Source organism: Furipterus horrens, unplaced genomic scaffold (genome assembly GCF_987537825.1).
Source record: "Furipterus horrens unplaced genomic scaffold, mFurHor1.1.pri manual_scaffold_6, whole genome shotgun sequence".
Classification (NCBI taxonomy): domain Eukaryota; kingdom Metazoa; phylum Chordata; class Mammalia; order Chiroptera; family Furipteridae; genus Furipterus; species Furipterus horrens.
Genome location: NW_028327176.1, coordinates 44,049,781 through 44,076,017, shown reverse-complemented (window position 1 = coordinate 44,076,017; position 26,237 = coordinate 44,049,781). Strand labels below are relative to the sequence as shown.

Sequence of the window (26,237 nt, the reverse complement as noted above, 5' to 3'; positions counted from 1 at the left end):
GTCACTTGTTACATTGAGAGCTCCTCTATCCCTTGGATATTAGGTACATTATTTTTAATTCATATGGCAATTCTGCAACACAGGTTAATAAATCCTCATTTTACTGTTGAGAATACTACAGTCGCAAGAGACAAGTTTGTCCACGAGTGCAGAGCTGTCTGTCACCAAAACAAGACCTTGTTCTGTGCTGCTTCTGCTGTGTGGTGTTGCTTGTGGCTGTTGTACAGCATCAGGTCCACTTGGAATTCAGTTCTGAATCTAACTATGTCAAATACTTTTAAGCATTCAGGTATTTTGGATTTTAATGCTAATGTCACTTTATTATATTTTAAGAATTATATACACTTGACCCTGTCTGTTCATGACAATATACTACTTTCATTAGATTCCATGGAACATCATTAAATGAACTTGAAGTTTTTCTTTTCAGGTGCAAAACTAGCAATAATGTTTTGTGTTTGTATAATTTATATTGTGAGGAAACAGTATAATTTTTATGTGTTTCACTTTAGGGGTATTTTTACATTTATATTTATAAAGTATGTTCTTTATTTTCAGTACAGCGCAGTCAATCCAATAATGACGCATCTTTCAAGGAAAGCAACTTATTCAGAACTTTGTCTTTGAAACTTCCTCAGTCTTACAAAGAAAAGTTGCCTATATTATTCACTACCTGACAAAAATATCTCTGCACAAGCTTCTTACTCATTCCCATGGTTAACAGGCTCCATTGTTATGGCATAGTTTTTTTTAAGTATATTTTATTGATTCTGTTGTTACAGTAGTTCCAATTTTTTTCCCCTTTGCTCCCCTCTGCCCAGTACCCTCATTCCCTCCATGGGTCGTGCATGGGTCGTGCATATAAGTTCTTTGGCTTCACCCTTTCCTATATTATTCTTAACATCCCCCTGTCTATTTTGTACCAACCGATTATGCTTCTTAATTCCTGCACCATTTCCCCATTTCTCCCCCTTCCCCCTCCCAGCTGATAACCCTCCAAATGATCCCCATACCTCTGATTCTTTTTCGATTCTGGTTTATTTAGTTGGATTTTGTTTTTATTTTTTAGATTCAGTTGTTGATAGTTGTGAGTTTGTTGTCATTTTAGTGTTCATAGTTTTGATCTTCTTTTTCTTAAGTAAGTCCCTTTGACATTTCATATAGTAACGGTTTGGTGATGATGAACTCCTTTAGCTTTACCTTGTCTGGGAAGCACTTTACCTGCCCCTCCATTCCAAATGGTAGTTTTGCTGGATAGAGTAATCTTGGTTGTAGGTCCTTGCTTTTCATCACATTGAATACTGCTTGTCGGTCCCTTCCTGCCTGCAAAATGTCCTCTGAAATCAGCTGATAGTCTTATAGGTACCCCTTTGTACACAACTCTCTGCTTTTCTCTTGCTGCTTTTGGGATTCTCTATCTTTCACCTTTGGCTTTTTAATCATGATGTGTCTTGGTGTGGTCCCCTCTGGGTCCAGCTTGTCTGGGACTCTCTGTGCCTCCTGGACCTGTATGTCTATTTCCTTCACAAAATTTGGGAAGTTTTCCTCCATTGTTTTTTCACATAAATTTTCAATTTCTTGCTCTTCCTCTTCTCCATCTTGCCCCCCCCACCATGATTCAAATGTTGGCACGTTTAAAGTTGTCCCAAAGGTTCCCAAGCTTCTCCTCATTTTTTTCAATTCTTGTTTCCTCGTTCTGTACTGGTTGATTGTTTTATTTTTCCTTATGTTCCAAATCATTGATTTGAACTACGGTTTCCTTCCCTTCACCATTGGTTTTGTGTGGATTTTCCTTCGTTTCACTTAGCATAGCCTTCACTTCTTCTCTTATGTGTTTGCTGTACTCAAGCATATCTGTCAAGCCTGTGAGCATCTTTATCACCAGCGTTTGGAATTCTGTGTCTGTTAGGTTGGCTATCTCCTCATCTGTTAGGTTGGCTAACTCCTTATCACTTAGTTCTTCCACTGGAACCTTGATCCGTTCCCCCTTTTGGGCCATACCTCTCTGTCTCCTCATCTTGAAAGGCTCCTGTGTTTGTTTGCCTCTGTGTCTTAGGTAGAGCTGTCGCTCATGTTACGTTGAAAGGGGCAGAGCCTTAGGGATTCGTCAGTACAGGGCGACCTGTTTCACCACGTTGTGGCGCTGTATGTGGGGGAGGGGTCTGAGAGGAACAATGCTGATTGCCCAGCACTCGCCCTTTGTCCAGGCACTTCTCCCACTTCTGTATGGGACTGGCGCCTCTCTAGCTGTTGCCCTGGCCGTCGTTTGCAGAGTGAATGGGTCTGTGGATGTTCTAGGACCGTGGGGGCCCTTTAAACAATCAGACTCTGCTGAGAGACCAGCAGTCCACCCCAACCGCCACTGGTTTGCACAGTTGGAAGCAATGAGGCTTGATTTTCCCCAGTTCTGGGACGGTGAGCTACAAGGTCCAGTGAGGAGCTGGGAATGCTCCCCAGGTGTCTCTCCTGACTTTTTAAAACATGTAACTGTGCTTTCCTCCAGTCTGCCGCTGCCGCCACTGCTGCCGCCACCGCACTGCATCCTCTCTGCCCCAGCTCCACCCCTCCTACCTGTCTGGATGAGTATTTCTTCTTTATATCTTTGTTTGTTGGACTTCCATGCAGTTTGATTTTCTGGAACTTCTGGTTGTTTCTAGGTTTGAGGTAGTTGTATTCCTTCTTAGTTGTGGAGGGAGACGCAGCATGTCTGTCTTCGCCTCCGTCTTTTGAACCCACTATGTTATGGCATAATTTGTCTCTTCAGTCCCTTCACCTTCTCACACCATTCTCCTCTGTGGGATCCCTCCACCACACTTCAGTTTAATGCCTTGTGGTTCTTCTCATTCTCTGTCTGATCACATAGAGAAAGAGCAATACATTCATGTAAACTTGTTAATTTCCTGTGCTCATGAGGCAGTGTGTCTTGCAGAACCTTGGTTTTTAAAGTAAGACAGATATTTATTCAAGCTACAGCTCTGTCCTTTGTTAACTCTGGGACCAAGGGCAACTTGTACCATCTCTCTGACCTTTATTTCCTTTATTTCTAGAATGTACAGTAGTTCCTTCTTATCCCAAGTTTTGCCTTCTTCAGTTTCACTTCCATGTGGTAACTGCAGTCTGAAAATATTAAATTTAAAGCTCCAGAAATAATCAAAATTCACAAGTTTTAAATTGCATGCTGTTCTTAGGAGCGTGATAAACCCTGCGCCAACCCACTCCATCCTGCCTGGGACGTGAATCATCCCTTTGACTAGCATCTATTGCAGCACTTTACTATTTGTTAGTCATTCAGTAGCTGTCTCCATTGTCAGATCAATTATCAAGGTATCACAGTGTTTATGTTCAAGTAACTGTTATTTTACTTAATAATGGCCCCAAAGTGCAAGAGCAGTGATGCTGGCAATTCGGATATGCCAAAGAGAAGGCATAGGTACTTCCTTTAAGTGGAAAGGTGAACATAGGAAAAAAAAGTATGCTGAAGTCACTAAGATCTGTGGTAAGAGTGAGTCTTCTGCCCTTGAAATGGCCTAATTTATGATTTAAACTTTAAGTATTTATGTATAGGAAAATACATAGTATATATAGAGTTTGGTACTAACCACGGTTTAAGCATCCACTGGGGGTCTTGGAATGTATCCTTAGAGATAAGGGGAAACTACTATAGATAGTAATAACTAACTTTGGTGTGTTAAAAAAGTTAAATAAAATAACGTATGAAAAGGGATTAGCACAGCACCTTACTTTCTTCCTTATTATTGATGGGGTTATTCTTTATTGAAATTTATGCACAGTCAATGGTTTTTGTTTTTGATCTTTAAAACTTTATGGTATCTTTAATTAGGCCATGCAAGACATTTTCTTCCCTTCAGTGAATTTTAGCCATTTATTTGGAAAGACAGGAGGTCATCCGCTGACCTTCACTTGCATTTTAGAGCTGTCCGGGATGGGCTGTGGAGAAAAAGTCATACATGGAGTCCACCCTGGTATCAATTCCTGTGTGTGTAGTTTCCCCACTCCAATATGCAATTCTTAGACACCAGCAGGGAGTCCTACAATTCAACTCAATTATGACACTATCTATTCAGAGATAGCATCAGAGTCCGCAGGTTAAGGTTCAGCCCTACAAGACTGCCCCCCCCCCCAAACTTCAGACCCCACTTACAAGCCCAGGTTGTTACCTGCTTGTGCCCACCTACTACAGATTGGCAGTTCCCATGACCTCCACCTTGGACTTCAGACATCAATCACAAATCCAGGTGTTATCTGTACGAATGACCAACTGGTTATAAATCAAAGGTTTCCAAGACCCCTTCCTTGGATTTGATTAATTTGCTAAAGCAGCTCACAGAACTCAGAGAAACACTTTACTTACTAGAATCATCAGCTTATTATAAAAGGATAGAACTCAGGAACAGCCAGATGGAAGAGATGCACAGAGCAGGGTATGGGGAAAGATGGAGAGCTTCCATGTCCTCAGTGGGTCCTTTTGGGTTTTCATGGAGGCTTCATTCCATAGGCATGATTGGTTAAATCATTAGCCATTGGCTGTTGACTCGGTTTCCACGCCTTTCCCTCCCTGGTTGTCAGGGGATGGGACTGAAAGTTTCAACCCTCTAATCACAGTCTTGGCTTCATTACAACCAGTACCCATTCTTAGGTGCTGTCTAAAAGTCACCTCATTAACATAACAAAAGACATCTTTGTAACTTTCAATATTTAGGAAAGATCCCAGGTTTTTGGAAGCTATGAGACAAGAACTATGGACAAAGACCAAATATAAATGAAAAATATATTTTGGTCATTTGAATGACCACATGCATATGTATTTTTTAAATAAATCATAATATTATACTCTCCTTTTAACTTATTTCTTTTGATAATACTACAGACCTATTGGAGAGCGTCTCCCTAACTTTTGGAAATGAGGGAGCCTGGGGTCCTTCTCCCTGGATCCTGAGCCTAACTTGTCCTGTGCCAAGACCGCCAGTACTGGGCCCCTCCTTTTAGGCATCTGTAGGAATACAGGCCCTACTCAGAGGCACCTGCCTTCTTAGTTTTCTGTCCTGAGGCTTCCTTTACAAAACTTTAAGCTTTCTGTAAGCATATTTTAACAGCATTAAAGTGTTTCTCTTTTTTGTTAATTCATAGTTTTAAAAAGTTTATTGCATACCTACTACCAACAGCTTTTGGCTAGCTGCTACAGGGATACAATTTTTTAAAAAAGAAATAGATTTAAACTTCAGTGAAAAAGAGGACATATGATCAAACATTAGAAGTAAATAAAAAGCCAAATGCCAAATGTCACCAGAGTCATTGGCCAAGTTGAAGTAGGGAAGTGAGTATGGAGGTGAGATCCTAGGAAGGAATCTAGAAACTGGGATAGCATCTGGTTTTGTTCTAAAAGGGTAACTGTAGTTGGAAGGAAAAACTGAGTGAAGTTGTTAATAGACAAACTGAGGCATATTTAAAAATTTAAGAGTTTATTTGAGCAAAAATCTATTTCAGTCAGACAGGGCCAAACTCAAAGTGGCTGGGAGCACTCCATAGACAGGAGCCAGGGGAAAGATTTATACAGAGATAGTGCAGAAGTAAAAGGAAATTATTTGACTGGCTATAGCTTAAACCTGACTGGTTATCATTCGCACCTTGATTTTTAATTTTGAGACATTTACAAGCTTAGATTTTGGTTTGTGTATGTGGGTCACCATGGCATTAGAGCTATATCAGTCTTATGGCCTCCTTGTTTAATTAATTTCACAAGTTACAGAGCTGGGAAAATGCAGAGCATGTTTTAGTTTGAACTCAGTAGAGTAATGAGGGGAAACTGTAGGAGTTAACACCAGAATTTGCAAGTCAGTTCTTGTCTCTCTTTTGCTTATGACTTCTCACCTCATTTGGAGAAAAAGCCAAAGTCCCTACAAAGTAGCCTATAAGCTACTACAGAATCTGTTCCCCTCCCCCAATTCCCACTTTTTCTTCCTTGCTCCCTCTTCTCTAGCCAGGTATGTCTCTTGTTCCTTTGTCAGTGTAAAGCCCCACCTCAGGGTGTCTGTTTCCTTTCTGCCTAGAACTCTCTTCTCCCAAATGGCTGCATGGCTCACCTTTCACTTCTTTCAGATCTCTTTTATTAGAAAGTCCTGTCCTGACTTTTCTGTGTAAACGTCCCTCCCCACTCCTGCTGCTCCTTGTTCTGCTTACTTTGCTTTATTTTTCTTCATAGTACTTAAGAAGTATGTATATAGGATTACTGACATCCTATGGATACTTGTGAATTGTTACCTTGTCTTCAGCCATTAGAGTACGGGTTTTCTGAGAATGAGGACTTAACTGCTGTATCTCCAGGACCCAGGGTCATTTCCTGGCACATAACTCACATTCAAATATTTATTACACACACACACACACCAACAACAAAAACAAACAAACAAAAACAAGGAAAGAGGGAGTGAGGGAAGAAAGGATTTTCAATATGGGTCCTACAGGCTTTTGCATTCCAGGAAGAGAAATAAAAATTTAATTAATTAGTCAGTGGGTAGCCAATGATGGGTTTAAAAGGGAGAATGAGAGCAAAAACATTTAGTTGAGGAAGATTTAATTTAGCAATAATGTTTAGGATGAACTTTTTAGAAAAATTTACATCAACCCCTTTTCAGTTCCACAAGCCAGCATTATTTAAGTGCTTTACAAACAGCCCTGGCCAGTGTGGCTCTGTCGGCTGGAGCATGGTCCCATAAACTGAAAGGTTGAGGGTTTGATTCCCAGTCTGGGCACATGCCTAGGTTGCGGGTTTGGTCCCCAGTACAAGAGGCAACATGTGAGAGAAATGTCAATGCTTCTCTCCTCTCTCCCTCTGTTTCCCTCTCTAAAATCAGTGAGCATGTCCTTGGGTGAGGCTAAAAAACAAACAATAAAAGCTTTTAATTTTGAAATCATTTTTACTCCCAAGAAACTGCTAAAATAATTGCTGAAACTGCTAAAAGCTAATTCCCTTCTTGTACTTTTCCCCTCAGTTTGCCGCAATGATAGTATTTGGAGCAAGTACTACATACACTACCACGGTTCATTGTCAAATTCAGGAAAATGACCTTGGTGCAATACTATTGTTGGAAACAAGGACATAGTGACTCCCAAACCAGTAAAAAGTCATTGGTAACAAAGGGCAAATGTAATTAAAGGGTCTTAAGGGCAAATGTAATTAAAGGATCTCTGAGAAGGGAGTAGACAACATTAGCATATTCACAGATCACAATAGGGGCATTTAGATGAACGTGTTAGATTGTAACTCTGGAGTATCCGGTCATGGAGAAACAGGGAAGAAGGAGAGGGGAGGGGAAACTAGTTGTGTTAGGGCGGGGAAGCTAATCACTCTCACTTTAGGGTGGCAATTTCAGGGTGGGTAAGCCAAGACTATAAAACCAGGTTCCTTTGTCTATTTGGGGCTCACATTCTCCTGGCTGTGAGGGTGCGCCCGGCTCTGCAGACTCGTGAATAAAGGCCTCGCTTTACTGCTCAAGTCCTGTGTCCCAGTTTTTATTGTGAGCGTTTCTCACACTATGCACTCAGATACAGGCCTTAGTTGGATTTCATCAGATTTTACATATACTTTTGTGAGTTCTATGAATTTATAGTTCTATGCATTTTTATCATGTGTGTTGAAGTGTGCTTTTTAATAGTCTGCATCTGATTTTAAAGATTTTGACAAAATATTTAAAGCCATTTTAATACTACTACTCAGGTTCTTGGTCTCCCACATTTACATATGAATAAATGAGTAGCCTATTGTTTTATATTTTTATTCTTCTGCCTAGGTATTTCTTATAGCCTTTCTACACCATAGATGCTTTTAAATCTTAACAAGTATTGACAATTCATATTACTTAACAGGTCTTAATTTTTTTTTATTTTAAAATCAGTACATCGTCATTTTTCCTGCTTAACCCCTTTGTCTTATTAACCCTTCATGTCCTTTCTAGGAGACTCTTAATAGGGTTCTCAAGTCTTTTCCTTTGTCCATGCTGCCCTACTAATTAGAAATTTGTTTTTGGTAAATAATTTACCAATAATTTCAGAATTGGGAAGGACAGTGGGTGAGAAGATGAGCTAAATTCTTTCCAGTTCTTGATAAATCCTTTTAAAAATCAGACTTCTAAAGGTTTTAGATATTCTGTTAACTGTATTATTTTACTAGAAGCTTACCTTATTTGTTTTTATATACAGTATTCCCTCACTTATCGCAGGTATTATGTTCTAGACCCCCCCATGATAGGTGAAAATCTGTGAAGTAGGAACCTTACATTTATTGTACTATTTATATATATTTTAAGGCTTTATAAACCCTTTCCACATACTTATAAACCGTTCCCAGTCCCTTATTAACCTTTCCCATTCCCTTATTAACCTTTTCCACACTTTTATAAACACTACTTATGTTCTTAAACATATTCTACACTCTTAAACCTACGTAACTTTAACAACATACAGCACCGCAAAATGCCACGATATAGCAAAAAATCTGCGATAAATAATTAAATATAATATTTCAAAAAATCCCACGTTACAGTGAGGCCACGATAAGTGAACACGATATAGAGAGGGACTACTGTACAGTATTGTGGTACATATTTGTCTTTTAGTTAGTTACAGACTTTCTAAAACAAAGTGGTCAAGTTAAAATCTTATAGTTTAATATCTGTTATGTATGTGCTGTCTATATTTACCTGTGTATTCTGTGTGATTATATACACACATACATAATGCCAATGTTTAAGGTGATAATTAATGTTCTTCATTAGAATGCTAGATTAGTATATAGGCCTATGTGTGACAGCTGAAGAAAAACCAGGTTCTTTGTGAACATACTCGATACATTTCTTACAGGTTCTGAGTTCTGTCCGCACAGAATGGGATCCACTGGATGTTCGCTTTGGCACCAAACAGATTTACCAGGTGTTGACAGTGGAGCACTCCGTCAGTGTAGACAAAGAGCCCATGGCTGACAGCTGCATCTATGAATGTGTTCGGAACAAAATTCAATGTGTCTCAGTCACCAGAATACCACTAAGATCCAAGGCCATTAGCTGCTGCAGGAATGTTACTGAAGACAAACTGATTCTGGGCTGTGAAGATTCTTCATTAATTCTTTATGAAACTCACCGTAGAGTGACTGTCCTAGCCCAAGCTGAACTTCTGCCTTCATTAATAAGCTGCCACCCAAGTGGCACTATTCTGCTAGTTGGCAGCAACCAAGGAGAGCTGCAAATTTTTGATATGGCTTTATCCCCTATTAATGTCCAGCTCTTGGCTGAGGACTGTTCACCCAGGAAGACTCTGCAGTTCAAAAATTTTTTTGATGTTTCCAGCAGTCTTGTTCAAATGCAGTGGGTCGCTCCTCAGGTTATTTCTCAGAAGCCTGAACGTGGGGATATCTATAATCTCCTCTTCCTCAGGTTTGACAGAGGACCTTTGGGTGTACTTCTGTTTAAACTTGGTAAGTCAAAGAAGTTGGTAAGTAACTTAAAGTGTTTATGGTGGTGATGTTATAATTAAGGCAATAAAACTACTTTTGGAATGAAGATTACCGATTTGTCATCCCATAAAAATGCTTGCCTCACAAACATATCCTATTGTTTCCTTAAGAACGATTTGTGGTTGATTTTCCAAATGTCAAGGAACATTCTTTAATATCAATAGGTAATGATATTGATGAATTTGGAAATAGCACTAAGTATCCATTTTGATAAAAGCCTGAACTTTCACATCTGATAATCACTTTCCAAAATAAACTATTAAAAAATTCCTTTAGAAGTAGGTATGTGAATATTTTAAAAGCACTTAATATGTCCATTAAAAAATTCTTTGTAGGACCGTAATACTTTTTCTATTAAAATTATTTTAGATTATAGGTGTCCATTGCTTCTCAGATTGGAATTGTGTAAAGCAAGTGTTTTAAAAGAAGGGAAAGCAAATGTCTAATTAGCATTTGGTAAAGATATTTTTGTAACTTTTTTGTGTCCCTTTTAGCTAAAGATATTCAAAAGAATTTATCAATATTACAAAATTTATGTATTCATATAGCCCGTTTCAACCAGGAAACTTTAGAACGCAATGTCATTATTTTGATATATTTGCCTTTTGTAGTTTTGCATTACCATCTGTACCCTGGAATACATGATATTCTTTAGGCAGTTTTGTATAATTTAAAATTTTTGATAGAAACTCATATTAGGTTTTAAAAAACAGATTTTAATTAATGCACATTATTGCTACCTGAAAACTTAGAAAAGTTAACACATTAAAAAAACCCTTATAGGATTTGGTACTTTATTAAATAGTTCTCAGTTTACTTAATCTTTTAATGGATCTGTTTGCCTCTGAAATTGAATACATGAAATAAATCTAGTGAAAATTACTTGATTAACCTGAAAGATATAACTATAATGTGAGGGCTATGTCTTTTTTTTTCCACATAATAAAAATGAAACTAGATCTATTCATAATGTTAATATTGTCTGAGAAAAAGTGTTTGGAATCTTATTATGAGATAATCCAGTTTAACTTTGTCCCACTGCATTTTTAACAGTTGTATGTCTTCATACACAACACTCTATTAAAGTGGATGTTAGATGTTTTGCATGTCTGTTAAAACACACACACACACACACACACACATACACACACCCTATAAATTACCCAGTTACCTGTCAAACAGAAGGCTGTCTGCCCACATATACCTAGCTTTTCTTCAGTCCTCCCTTGTGGGCCTACTCACAACAGCTTTGCAAAAAGCACAGCTTTCTATTCCTATCTCTAGCACATTTGCCTTCTTACTAAAGTAAACAGGCTCTCAGTGTAGGGATTTAGAGGGCTTCCTGCTAATTGCCAGCTTGTAAACTTAATTGGACTGTCTCCCTGGGCACTGTTCCTAAATCAATTAGGCAATGAGTTGGCTGTCACCTCTTTCAAAGAAGGTCTCTTGGAAAAGAATTATCGAATAGAAGTCAAGTATTCAAATGAAAAGGTGATAACTTCTGCAACTGACATTTATCATTTAAATTTTATTTTCAATATGACTCTTATATTTTATAGAACAGGGAAAATTTACAGCCTTACAGACTCTTTAAAAGATCTAAATATGGAGTTTCCCAAGATTTAAGAAATGTGGTATAAGAATAATGTTTATTATAGATTATATTTTTCTCTAGGAAGAGTAGATTCCTTGAAACAGTAGATTCCAATTAACAGATCTTTTTATCTTTTTAAAGAAAAATCTTATTTAAAGGACAGATTTTTCTTAGGATCTGCTACTAAATACATCCAAAAATTTTAATATACTTCTTGAATTAACACAGTGCTGATTCTGGGCAGCCATGTGGAATTTTCATGTATAATTCAAGTTACTGCATATGTAAACAGGTAGTTACATGTGCAATTTCCCTACTGGGGAGCATTTATGAGATTTTTTTTCATATGCTTGTTATGCAAGCCTTTGGAAAATTTGACATGAAAGGTGTAGATTACTATTTAAGAAGCTGAAATAGATCATAGTTTAAAATAGAATGCTGTCATATGTAAACGTGGCAGTGGCTGGTGCCAGCATGCTAAAATTTGTGGAGTTTGACACTTAGAAAAGGTCAGTTAGTGTAATGTTGAAGGAAAACTCTGTTCCAAGGTTAGAGCTTCCATTTCAAATCCTTATAATCATCAATCAAATGCATTGGGAGTTTAAAGGCCATCACCACTGTTATTAGGAGAACATGTCTTCTTCAGGAGGGAATGTCATCTTCCCATATAGAAGCCAAGAAGTACTATTTTATACAAAGCAATATGTAATCAGAATTTCTTTACCTGACAATCACTATCCCATATTTCCACATATATAGACTGAGATTAATTTTTTATAAAGGAGTCCCCCTAATTATACTACTGAGATATTAAAGCTTTTCCATTCTCATCAGTACCTTTTCTAATCCTCACCCTCCTCTTTCAAACTCATGTGATCAGCTCCCTAGCCCCTCAACAGAGAATTTCACCTTTTGATTGGCTCTTCACTAAGTTTATCAGCTCCTCACCACCCACTCTTCCATCTATCCACCCAACTAACCAATCAACAACTTATCAATATTTGCATAAATCTTTCCTTCTCTATTGACTGGAAGAGGAGCCTTTCCTCTTGTTCAAGACAAGTTCCATCACTACTTTTATTCAGGATCCCACAACATTCCATTTGACACCTTTACTTTGTGTCCCTCCCCATTCCCCCCCAAATCTTGCTACATCAGCAGATACAGGCCCAAACCATACCATAAAACAAACACATCTCTTCCTTAAAATTGTTTTTCCTCTGTTATTAATCAAATAAATGTTCACCTTCCTTTCATAGTCAAACTCAATGAAATATTAGTGAACACTAACTTTCTCTGCTTCTTCACTTCCTATTCACTCCTCACAGCCCCAAATTCTTGCTTCTGTCTTTAGTATTCTCCTAGAACTGCTCTTGGAAAGGTTACCCAGTCACTTTCTAATTGATGCATGTATCTCTTTTATTTATTTACTTGATGACTTCTCAGCATTTGATGCTTGAGGCTCTATAAGGTTGTGTTTTTAACTCTCTTTCCATTTTATACAGATTGAGAGTTTATTTTAAATTTCACTATCCCATCTCTGACTTCAGCCCAGACTTCACCCGACTCCACATCCAGATATTCACTTGGCTTGATGGATACCTCCTTTTGGATGTATACAAGTGCCTCAGAGTCACTGTGTACAGAGAGGAAGTCATCATCTTTCTCCCCAAACTACTTCTCCTGTTTTCTCCGTTTTGGTGGATGGTACAATTATTCAGATGGAATCCCAAGTCATAAGCCATCCTGGAATCCTCTCTCACCCTTAATGCCATATCAAATCAGTGACTAAATTTCAATTCTGCCTTCTAAATGCTGTCGAAAGCACATTATTCTATTCAGCCTTGCTGTTGTTAACTTAATCTAGTTGTTTCCTGTTTTCCTACGATCAACAAGTGGCCATCTATAATTTTCTGCCTATCAGTGTTCCCATTCCAGCCCCCAATTAATCTAACTGCAGATTTGGTCATGGATTCTCCAGCCTGAAGTTTTTCAGTGGTTGATCAGCCCTTGTCTGCCCCTCAGGCTCTATCTCCCCAGCTGGGCTGCAGTAGTATAGCTCCCCAATCACAGCACATGCTCTCTCCCTCCCTCCTTCCCGTAGTGGCATTGATAGTATTCCATCTACCTGCAGTGCCCCCACAGTGCTCTCACAGAGACTGCAAAGTTGGGAAACGTTAAATGTTCAATTGATGATATTAAGCAAGCAATAATTAAAGCTAACATCTCTCTTATAGATAATATGTGTGTGTGTGTACATGTGTGTCTCTGTTACTCTAAAAAATAAATAGTATGTTTTTTCTCTTAGAACTTTTATAAGAAGTATTTTTTCTTCAAAAGAGTTATTTTATAGTGAATTAGTTAAATATTATACTTCACCCAGGTGGTAATTAATTGCTGGAAAGAAATGTCAGATACTTTATTATATGCCTAGTCATCTTAAAATTGGATCTTATATCATATGAAATGGACTACTATTCCAGTATTCTATATTCTTCAAACTAGAGTGATAATGGGGTTTTTAAATGTTTATTGAAGTATAATTTACATAAAATAAAACACAGCCATTTTAAATGTACAGGTCAGTGAGTGTTGACGATGAATATATCTTCTTGATTAACACCACAATCACCCTTACCCAAAATTCTCTCAGGTCCGTATGCAGTCAGTCCTCACAGCCTTCAAGCTAAAGAGCATTGATCCACTTTCTGTTATTACAGATTAGATTTGCTTCTTGTAGGACTTCATAGAAATGAACTAAAAAATTAGGTACTCTTTTGTGTCTTTCTGCTTTCACTCCACATTAATCTGTGGGAATCTTCCATATTGGTGGGTATATCTGTAAATTTTTCTTTACTGAGTAGCATTTCATTATAAAGATAAAATCACAATTTGTGTCTCTTTTCACATGTTGATGGACATTTGAATTGTTTTCATATTTCTGCTTATATCACTAAAAATGCCACATAATTTCATGTACAAACAAGTCTTTGTATGGACATATATTTTAATTTCTCTTGAGAAAAACCTAGAAGTAGAATAGCTGGGCCATATACTAAATATATGTTTAACTTAAGAAGAAACTATATTGTAGCTCCACATCCTCAGTCACACTACACATTACTGTTTGTTTTTTTTTTTAATTTTAGCCATTGTAGTGGATGTGTAGTGATGCTAATTTTCGTTCCCCTGAAATGGAGTTGAACTTTAAAAAAAAAAATTATTTATTTATTTATTTTTAGAGACAGAAGAAGAGAGGGAGGAAGAGGAAGAGAAACGTCAATGTGTGGTTGCTTCTCATGTGCCCCCAACTGGGGACCTGGCCCACAACCCAGGCATGTGCCCTGACTAGGAATTGAACCTGTGACCCTTTGGTTTGCAGGCCAACACTCAATCCACTGAGCCACACCAATGAGGGCTGGAGTTGAGCATCTTTTTATGTGCTTATTTGCCATATGTCTTCTCAGATGAAATACCTTCAAATTTTTTGCCCAGATTTAATTGAATTGTTCATTACTGATTTGTAACACTTTTTATATAGTCTGAATACAAGTCCTTTGTAAGTTACTAGTATTTTGAATATTTAGTATTTTGAATATTTTCTTCCAGCGTGTTCACCCTTTCATTTTCTTTTTTAAAAAATCTTTAGCCAAGGATATGTTTATTGATTTTAGAGAGAGAAGAAGGGAGGGAGGGAGGGGGAGAGAAAGGGTTGGGGGAGAGGGAGAGAGAAAGAGGTTGCCTCCCACATGTGCCCCAACTGGGGATTAAACCTACAACCAGGAACTGAACCAGCAACCTTTTGGTGTATGACATGATGTTCCAACAAACTGACCCACCCTGACAGAGCTACCTTTTCAGTTTCTTAACAGTGTGTTTCAGGTAGCAGAAGTCTTTTAATGTAATGAAATCTAGTTCTTAAAATTCTATGTTTTATCACTTGTGCTTTTTATGTCCCATCAAAAGAATCATTGTCTAATGCTGTTTTCTTATGATTTTAGTTCTTACAGTTAGGTTTATGGTTTATTTCAACTTAATTTTCTGCATATGGTATGAGGTATGGGTTGAAATTAACATTTTAATATGAATATTTAATTGTTCCAGTATTGGGACAATTGCTGGAAAGATTACCCTTTCCTCATTGAAGTACGTTGACCATAGGTGTGTGTGCCTATGAATAGACTCTTTTCTCTTCTACTGATCTGTATGTCTATATGTAAGTAAGTACCACACTGTCTTAATTACTGTGATTTTGTAGTAAGCCATGAAATTAGGTTCTGTTGATCCTCCAACTGTGTTCTACTTTTTCAAAATTGTTTTGGCTACTCTAGATCTTTGAATTTCTATATAAATTTTGAAACTGATTTGTCAGTTTTAAAGACCTCCTAGATTTTGACTGAGGTTATATTGAATCCATAGATCAAATTGGGGTAGAATAACAATTTAATAATATTGAGTATCCTGATCTATAAACACAGTCTCTCTCTCCAATTATTCAGGTCTTCTTTAATTTCAGCCGTGTTTTTAAATTTTAAGTGTAAAGATCTTACATATATTTTGTTCATGTTTCTGGATGCTATTATAAATAGTACTTTTAATTACAGTTTTAATTGTTCATTGGGATTATATAGAAATAAAATTGTAAAATATGACCATGTATCCTACAACACTGTTAAACTCATTTGTTAATAGTAACTTTTTTGTCAATTCTTTAGGATTTTCTATATAGATGAATATGACAACTACAATTAAAAACAGTTTTACATCTTCTTATTTTATATGCCCTTTTTTTTTTGCTTCATTCCCTTACTATACCAGCTAGGATGTGGCAAGAGAGGACATCCTTGCCTTATGTCCAGTCTTTCATGGAGAGCATTTGATCTTTCAAACTAGTATGATGTTATTAGGGTGAAGAAGTCCCCTTCCATTACTTGTCTGCTGAGATGTATTATTTTGAGTATATGTTGTATTTTTTTCAAGTGCTTTTACTGCATCTATTGAAATGATAATATGTTTTGTCCGGTCATATGGTGGTGAATTATATTGATTAGTTTTCAGATGTTTCTGCGACCTTGTGTTCATGGGATAAATCTCTCTTGTTTATGATGATTATCTTTTCAATGTATTGTAGCTTTGCTAATATTTTGTTAAGGATTTTTGTATCTATTTATGTGAGGTACTGGTCTGTACTTTTCCTTTAATGTCTTTGTCATTTTTGGTATCAGTGTAATGCTAACATCTTGAAATGAGTTGGGAAGTGTTCTCTCCTCTTATATTTTGAGTTCTGTAGAGTTGATATTGTTTCTTATTTTAAAGTTTAAGAGAATTCACTAGTGAAGGTATCTGAACATGCAGGTTGTGTGTGTGTATTGCAGTATGAGTGTGTATGTGTTGTGTATGTGTATGTAACCACAGATTCAGATCCAAATAATAAAAGGTCATTCAGCTTATCTATTGCTTCTTCAAGGAGTTTTGATAGTTTTTGTTAAATCTCTATTGGATGAAGGAGAGAGAGTAATGACTCAAACCTAGCCAGCCTTGACAGTCTTAATGCCAAATACTAGGCTATTTCACATCTGCAACTGAATAGCAAGCATCTCAGTTTGTCAGACTCCTAAGTGTCAAGCTCTCATGTCATTATGCACATAGAAAGGCTAACCATTTATTAATTTAAAAACAAGTAGTTACTAAATATCCACACTATCCCCCCCATCTCCTCAGCCCTTACTGCAGTCCCAAGTATGCAACCTGTGTCACATCGTGACAGGCTATATTACATATGTACATAGTAAGTATACACACACATGTATATACACACAGTACTAGGTACAAATGGCAATTAACAGTTCCTACAAAGATTCATTTTCAATTGAAGTTTTAGACTTCAAAACTGAAAAATATTGCCAAAATCTCCTTAAGACAAAATTTGATTGCATGTTCAGTTTAGTTTCCCGGTATAAAAATGACTATAAGGTAAGATTTTATCTGGGAAAAAGAAAATCAGCCAAACAAGTGCAATTTATCTTTCCAATTTAGCCAGGCTATTTTGTAGAAGTTACTTCTAACTAAACTAAAAATTCTGTGCCACCTTCCAGTGTTTCAAAAGAACCGATTTTTTAACTCATTGATTTTCTCTAGTCTTTGTTTATTTTCTATTTATTTTTATTATTTCCTTTTGTTTACATTAGGTTTAATTTACTCTTCCCTTAGGTTCTTAACAGAGAAGCTTGGATTTTTTATTTTTACACCATTTTCTTTTCTAATTGAAACAGTTAGCTGAAAGTTTTCTTCTACTGCCATAACTGCACCTTATTTTAAAATAAAGCTGCATGTTATTTTAAAATGTATATTCACTTCAAAATATTTTTAAATTTACTTTGCAGTTTCTTCTTTGCCCCTATAGGTTATTAAGAATGTTGATTAATTTCTAGATATTTGGAGATTTTCCAGATATCTTTCTGTATTGATATTTAATTCTGTTGTGGTCAGAGAACCTGCTCTGTACGATTTCAAAACATTTAAGTTTACAGAGGCTTGTTTTATCACCCAGAATATGCTCCATCTTGGTTGATGTTCTTTGCGTACTTAAAAAGAATGTGTATTCTACTATTCTTGTGTGAAATGTTATAAGGATCAGGTCAAAATCATCAATAATGTATATTTCTGTTTTTACTGATTTTCTGTTTATATGTTCTCTCAGTGACAGAAAAGTGCTGAAATCTCCAACTATCATAGTAGAATTGACTTTTTCTCTTTTTCTATCTGTTTTTGCTTTATTATTTCAGAGGTCTTTTATTTAAAATACTTATGTTTCTTCATGAATTTTCAACTCTATTATAAAAATACAGAATTTTAGACTAATTCATTTCTATTGCTCAACATTTAAAAAATGTTTTGCTGTTGTCTTCTGGTCTGCCTGATTTCACAGGCAAAGTTTGTAATTATTCATATCTTTGTTTCTTTGTACATAGCGTGTAACTTTTGGGGGTTGCTTTCCAGAATTTTTTCTTTATCACCTTTTGCACAATTTGATTATGATTAAATATTAGCTTTTCTTTTCAAAAATCAGTTCTTTCTCTTATTAGAAGTATTGCATAAGGTATAGATAGAGTCAACAGATTTGGGATGTTTTCAGTTTTCTGCAAAGTTCCTACACATTCATATCTACTGCCAAGGAACCACTCTGATTTATGAGGACTTTCAGTGCTTGACTGCAGGCTCATGAAGTCTTTTGGATAGTAACATTCATTGATTCTACCAACACAAAAAGAATAGTAACATTTTATTGCTCAGTCAGGGCAATTCCCCAGATTCCCTATCAAGTTGAATCCTGTTAGATATAGCACAACTTCTCTTTTTGATGTGACTTGAAGTTAATATGAAGAATTTTGGCATTTTTCTCATGAACTAATATGTTTTTTAAAATCCTGAAACCTGTAATCATTGCAGTCAAATGATAATAGTAATGAAAAGAATTGCAATAACATTTTATATACTTTACAGCTTACAAATTTCACATACATTTTCTCATTTAGCTTTATGATTATTTGTATTGATAGGTTTTTGTGGACTCACTCAAATTCGTAAACATTACCTGAATTAAAAAAAGAAAAAGATTTTTACTGCCAGTCCTTTTAAAAAGATTTAAAAAATAATAACCTGCTTAAAAGCCCTAGTACTTATTGTCATTAAAGTACACAGAAATTATTAGTTTCAAATGAGGTAAGCCATATTTAAAAGGTAACATAAAACTAGAACTGAATGCTCCCCCATTTGTTTTGTTTTCTTGTTCCTCTAACATTAGAAGTGGATTTTCTTTCATTTAAAAGGATAAATGTGTTTCCATCTTACCACAATATTTTATAGCAAATATTAGTTGTAAAGGGGAGCAATAGCAGGATTAATACTGATCATTTCTTACTAAATGCCAATTTAAAATAAATTGGTATATGGTAGCTATGAAAAAACTCAGTTGAGAGCGCCGATTAATAAAAAATAGACTCAAAAGCATTTGTATAGTCATTATATTTGTCATTTGTACATTTCTACTCCCCTCTTCCCCAAGTACATGGAGTTGAAGACTAGATGCAATTTGAACTAATGAAGCTGGTCAATGAGAATTGTGTTCATATCAAAATCCTGTCTTTAAATGTATGTAACAGAAGCCTAAACAGCTAATGGGAAAAATAGTGTTAGCCATTGTGGTCTATCTAAACATTCTTCTTATGCTTCTTCACTTTTAGTTTAAGCAGTTGGATTACATGGAATATAAATTAGTTAATATGTGCTGAAATGATAAGGATAAGCTAGATAGAGTTGGTAGGTATTATTTAAAATTAAGATTTAACCATGAGGCCATATTAACTCAAGATTTGGATCCCTCAAATTTCACATTTCTAGCACTTATGCAAGAAATGATTACTGTCATTTTTTTTTTTAATCAAAAACTTAACTGTTTTTATTCTACTTTTTATTTTTAAAAGATTTACTTGGCTTTACATTTTTTTGTGACAGGTATCTTCACACGAGGACAGCTGGGCCTGGTAGACATCATCTTCCAGTACATTCACTATGATGAGATCTATGAGGCAATAAACATCCTGAGCAGCATGAACTGGGACACTCTGGGGCACCAGTGCTTTATCTGCATGAGTGCCATTGTGAACCATCTCCTTAGACAAAAGCTCACTCCAGAGAGAGAAGGTCAGACCTGAAAACTATTTCATAAATGAGTTTTGCATTTACATGAAGTATATTTTATTGAGTCAGTTATGAGGATTATTTTGAGTTCTGTTATTGAAGACTAAAAGACAAAAATGTTAGTGCCCTATGAAAATTGACAAGATCAGATATCAAATAATTGCTCTCATATGGTATGTACTTTGTAGTATTTATCAACATAAAGAACAACTTTTCTGTATATACCTATGCTGAAACTTACAATGCAGTCGTTGTATATTTCAGTGTGTAAGTTTGTGTGTGGAATATGCTCAGATTTCAAACTTAAATCAAGAATTTCATGCACTTGCTAGTGTCTGGTAGACAGAAGGCCCTAAACAAAGGTCCTTATTTTTCCTTCACTTTAGACATCAATATCTTTCCCTCACACCCCAAGTCCTTTGTCTAGACAATTGTCCTTACCCCTAATTGTGTGTGTGTGTGTGTGTGTGTGTGTGTGTGCGCGCGCGCGCGCATTTGTGTGTTTGTGTCAGAATTAAAGCCCAGGCTGCTACTGCTTGTATTTTCATTCTAACTTGTAGTTCTGATACCATACTCCCTTCTGCCTGCTTGGATCACCCTACCTTCCCTCAGTAAGTAGAATCTCAGATGTTTATTGTCAAAGAGAGATGAGGTACTGTTTTTTTTTAAAAAAAGAAAACAAATATATGCCACATACAATAATGAAATTAATTTTTATATTTGTTATTTATCAGTATGTTATTTTTATTGTGATTTACTCATTTACTTAATGTAAAATGAACCTAAACATTTTTGCACTTGCTTCTTTATTTCAAATCTTTGCAATAAACATTGACATTAATGGTGGGAGATCAGGGCCAGTGAGAAACTGTCCCCAGGGTAGTTTACAAGACAGGAGAAACAGGAAATATATCAAAAGATCTTTACTGCAGAGCTTGCTTTCCCCTATGTTTTTTGTGAGTTTATAGATTTTCTTCTTTTATTTTATTTTGTCTCCAAAGTAAATAAATTGTTTAGACAGAATTCTGTATTTAACCTTCATTTTAGTAATTTTAGAGAAGAATAATCAATAAGAACATGTTCCGTCAGGAAGTCTGCATCATGGGACTTGGCCCAACTCACAGGAGGCCCACAATAAATATTTATTTAATGTTACTTGAATGTACTTTTTGGAGGTTGTCCAACCCATCTATGGAGATTCCAGTATTTCTACAATAAGAAAATGCCTAACACAGTGCTTGGCCCACAGTAGGTGCTCAAATATTTGTTTAAAATAAAAGTATAGCTTCAAAATTTTAGGTACTAGGGATTACTGTAGTATTTCTGCCTGCAGAGTTATTTCAAGTAATTATTTCTTAGTATTGGTACACTCTCAAGATTGGGTACATAATAGAAAGAAAAAAAAAGGAGAGTCCGTAAAGAAGACCTGTTATGTTGTACAAATCTACACAAGAGATCCTAAATTTACAGTTAAAGAAATATGGAGAAAATAAATTATTTACTGTCACTTAGGACACTGAGAAGTTGCTATCACCTTAGTGAATTTGTATTGTAAGGTTCCTGTGTTGTAAGAAAGATTATTAGGGAATTCACAAATTGGCATTATCAGATTTTTGCCTTAATAAAGAATATTTTCAGGAACCATATTGGGGAGATTTGGAAATAAAAAGCTTGTATGGTGCTAGGCTATTAAAATAAAATGCTTGCATGATGCTGGGTTATCCGAATATGTACCTTTTAAGTAGGTATATGCATTTTTCCCCAAGTAACTGCAAAATGCACTTCTAAAACATTCAGAATTCTTCTTTATTGAAATTTATTCTATCTGAGTCTAACAAATTTGACACAGTAATTTGTTTTCCTTTTATTAGTGGAACCCAGTGAGCTCCTTTATTTGTAGCCATGTTGTGGTTATCTTTGAGATCTTCATTTCTGCCTTAAACATCAAGCTGGGTTATCTAATGAATCTGTAACTATGCTGGGAGTAACGAGTATTCCATGTAGGTTTGAACATTTCAAATGTACAAAACATGCTGTCAGGAAAACAAGCGATGGCAAGAGAATCTGGCTTGTTTTCACAATAGCATTGCTGCATTCAATTTTAATCTAAATTGACTGCTGCTTTGAAAGAAAATACCCCTGAAGTTCATCTTACTGTACAGTCTAGATTTGAGATTAAAAAAGAAATTATTTACAGCTAAGCCAAGTCCACAGCAATTACTCTGATGAGGTATTTAATACTTTCAAACCCAAATATGCCTAAAACTAAAGAGTTTCACTAAATGAAGAATTGTTTATTCAACCAAATGCAAGAATCAGTGGAGTCTTACTGTGAAATGTAGTGTTTTCATAAATACTCATACTATCACCATTGTGGTAATATATAACTTCCAGGTATTTCTGGGAGGAAATACAACCCCATATGTATGTCTTGATACAATTGTGAAGTAGGCAAATGTACCTCTTTCTCCTGATTACAGCACTCTGGTTTATCAAAACCTGCCGTCCAATCCTTCTTTCCTAGGAAGGTGTCGGTTGACCCAGAGGAGATTAGCATGTCATCCCTCCCAGGGGTGTTAGCTTTCACACCTGCACAAAACCAACAATCTTATTGTTTAGGACAGGAGTTGGTGACCATATGGGAACTTTCACTGTTTCTTTAAAATTGTAATAGAGACCGTAATATCTCTATGGATATTACAATAAGGCTATTTTTATTAGTATTATTCTTAAAAATTTCCTAAGTACTGATTTCAGTTCCCAGTGTGGACAGGTTAGTTTTCTCCTTTCAGCTAAAGAGAGTAAATGTTGAGCACACAGTTAGTTGATTTTACTGGAAATACTAGTTCAAACTGTGTTACTTTGATGAGTCACTGTTTTAATTACCCATTTGTGGTGAGAGGTTGATTCATTATGGATTTCTTCAGTTTTGACAGCTTTTTTGTTGCTCAGAGTCATTGTCAGCTTTGCTTTAAGTGAAAGTTTATACACAGGTTTGTTTTTGTACCAGCTGTCATATTTTAATTTCATCTTTCCTGCAACAAGCTCACATTTCATCCAAGTTTGCGAAACCTGACTGACTGCAAACATGAGTATTCTGTTGTAATTGAAGGAGTTTCACTTGTTTTAGTGCTGCTATGTTTGAATTCCACAGCACAGCTTGAGGCAAGCCTTGGAACCTTCTATGCTCCAACAAGACCACTCCTGGATACAACTATATTGGAATATAGGGACCAAATCAGCAAATATGCAAGGAGATTCTTCCACCACTTGCTCAGGTGAATTATATCTGTGGATTGATTAGTATTAAACTAATTGCCTATTTAAGGAGTCATCTTCTTTAATTAGATTACTCCGTAATATGGCTGTCTGTTTTCTAATAGTCCATACCTTAAGAGAAAACCAAATCTTCTCTTGATATCCTTTATTTAATTTATTCTTGTTTTCCTTTTAACTAATATCTTTAAATATTTTTATGGCTTTTACATTATCAGCACACTTTGATATAGCTTCCCCTTTAATATGAAAGCAAAAAATACCAGCTATGTAAGATCAATTTAAAAATACTAACTTAATTGTGCTCTTAGCACTAGAGAAATGTGCTAGTTTCAGTGAAGCTAAAAATATGAATGTGTCATATAAAGCTCTGTGACAGTCATTGGTTAGCTTTACTTTCAAAAAATTACTGTGGAAAGATTTGTCCATTGTCCTCTCATATAATGTGCAAGTTGGTAGCTCTATTGTGCCTCATTTTCTCTGCTTTAAATGGGTATAATACATTCCTTTAAGCTTAGGTATTATATGAAAAATTAGATAATGTCAACAAGTTACTCTGAGAAAAATAATGTAAAAGTTGAAGGACAAGTGTGTATAGCATATCCCATATATATATAAAATTCAAAAAATGATTGAGTGGAAGATAAGCAGATCAATAGAAATAGATGATGGATAGACAGGTAGATAGATACAGGTAGTTTAGAAATACATATAAATGTGTCAATACTATAAATAAAAACAAGGAAGTGATTAGCACAAAATCTAGGATAATGTAGAGTGGGTTAAGGGGAATATAGTAATAGGCATGTAGGAGCCTCCAAGGTATTAGTAATTTTCCATTTCTTAAGATGAATCAGGTATATATCTGGGTTCATTAAAAATTATTATTCTGTTAGTTGAATGTATATATTTTATATACTTTTATATGATATATTTTATAACAGAAAGTAATAAAATTTTCAATTCCATGCACCAAAAGGAAGTAATTAAATTGAGTTTAGAATTTTAATTTTACTTACAATACAAATTTGTTAAAATTACTTAACTCTTTCAAGCAATTTCATGTGTAGACTCTTTCTTAGAACAACCTGTTAAGGGGGTATTATCATTTGAAAAATGAATAAACTATATATAAAGTGCACTTTGATCTCTACCCAACAGTGAAGACTTTGGAAAGCAGTCATTTTAGAAGTTGAGAAATGTTAATATATTGTATGAGTTATGATCTGTAATTGAATTTTGCCTTTTTATCTGAATGACTTTAGCATATTCCAAGAGACTCTTCACCCTGAATGAAGCAGTCTTCTACATAAGAACCTATGCCAAAAATACTGTGGCTTTTGTTACATTTATTTGCACTGAGGGCTTTGTTCTTTGCTCTATTATTTTGTTTTCCCTGTTCCTAGGGAAAATTAATGAATTCACTTCTTGCCTGAAGAACAAAAAAGATTAACATGAATGGAACAGGCATTTTGGAGGCATACTGTTCATGGCCTCACTGTGTCTTTGGCCTCTGTGACTTTATGCAGTGATTTCTTTGTATTACATTTCATAACATGATAATGTCATTATTCTAGGGCTGCTGGCCCTAGTATGCTCATATCCTAATTTTTATATATTCTACTATTGTACAGTTGTTTTGTTCATTGATTTTCCTCAAATGCAGATTCTAATTATTTTTTGGATGTGCTTTGATGAGGTGACTTCTTGTTATTATTATTAGACTCTAGCTTTTCTGTGTGGTTACATCTGGAATTGAATGTTTTCCCTTGGGGTATCTACTAGATTTTTCATGTTTCCTTTTCTGCATGATTTGCTACTATTTCAGTTATAATGAGTGTTTATTAGTTCTTTTGACAGTAGGCTATATGTGGCATTATGAAAAAACAAAAGTTCAGAGGAAATTAAATGAGATAGCTTAAGTTGGAACTATTCTTTTGTTTAATCTGCTGCCAAGAAGTTCTCCTTGCTTAAGGGAAGAGCAACAGGCCAGATACTTTTTTGCATTTGTGAGGAGCTAGAATTGCATTACTCCCTGTACTTTGGCTAACCAGTATTTTAATACTCTAAAAAAAATTATTATATAAAGGACTAAGTCCTAAACAATAAACATCATCATGGGGAATTTTAAATTGTAGGTGAAAGAAGGAGTGCTGTGCAGGGTAAAGATGTACCTGAGATCACTCGCTGGTGAAGCCGATGACTCAGATTGGAACTCTTTTGATTAATAAGAATAAATATAAGATTAGTTTTAATTTCATGCATCAATAGACAAGGTGAATATTAATAGTGTGAATTTTTGATGATAGACAATTACACTGTGTGAGTTACTGAAATAAGTTGTTTACAGTTTTGTCTTTATCTTGATAGTTAGAGGGAGTCCATGGACATCTTTTTGTTTTTTGACCCTTTTTGTCTTTAGCAAGTATAAAAAATTATCCTGGAAGCCTTCCTCCAAATCCAAATAAATCTGAACTTTACAATTTATTTCTTATGCCCTTTCCTGACACCTTTTTGTATGTGTTTAAAGTGATCAATTTTTATAAAGAAATGCTCCTTATGAATGTAAATCATTGCTTCTAACAAAAAGGTAGAAAGCAATAGAAGTAAAGCCTTCATGTGGTAGCTAAATAAAGTGTCTATTATAATAAAAATTTGAAGATATCATCATAAAGTCATTAAGTTGGAAGACTCTTACCTATAGAAGTTGTCTAGGAAAAATATTAGTGTTTTCCTATTCTCTAACGGTCACAACACTTCTGACACCAGGAGTTTTTTTCTACACTGACCAATTCTCTTACAGCAGCTGCGTATTCTACAATTCAGTTCAATCAATTCAATTCTGACACTAACCAGAATTAGTATAGATGGAAGTCCCACATGACTTCACCTATTTTAAATGCCATTTTCAAGTAACATGTCCCCAGGTTGCTCACAACTTCTGTGCCATGTGGCTTCAAATTGGAGTTTTCTCCTATCCCCTCTTCAGGTTTCATAATTTGCCAGAGCTACTCACAGAATCCAGGAAAACAGTTTACTTACTATTGCCAGTATTTTAAAGGATACAAATGAATAGCTAGATGAAAAGATGCATAAGGCAAGTTATGTGCAAAACGGCATGTAGCCTCCACTCCCTCTCCA

General features: G+C 35.6%; 1 protein-coding gene across 6 annotated transcripts in view; it reads left to right on the top strand.

The window, feature by feature from the left end:
* WDPCP (WD repeat containing planar cell polarity effector) overlaps positions 1 to 26,237 on the top strand; it is a 348,783-nt gene that overhangs the window by 145,552 nt on the left and 176,994 nt on the right. For all 6 annotated transcript variants that reach the window (XM_090281375.1, XM_090281376.1, XM_090281373.1 and 3 more), the window contains exons 10-12: positions 8,878 to 9,487; positions 19,635 to 19,823; positions 22,975 to 23,098. In XM_090281375.1, the coding sequence (XP_090137501.1) occupies positions 8,878 to 9,487; positions 19,635 to 19,823; positions 22,975 to 23,098 (923 nt within the window). The remainder of the gene's footprint in view (positions 1 to 8,877; positions 9,488 to 19,634; positions 19,824 to 22,974; positions 23,099 to 26,237) is intronic.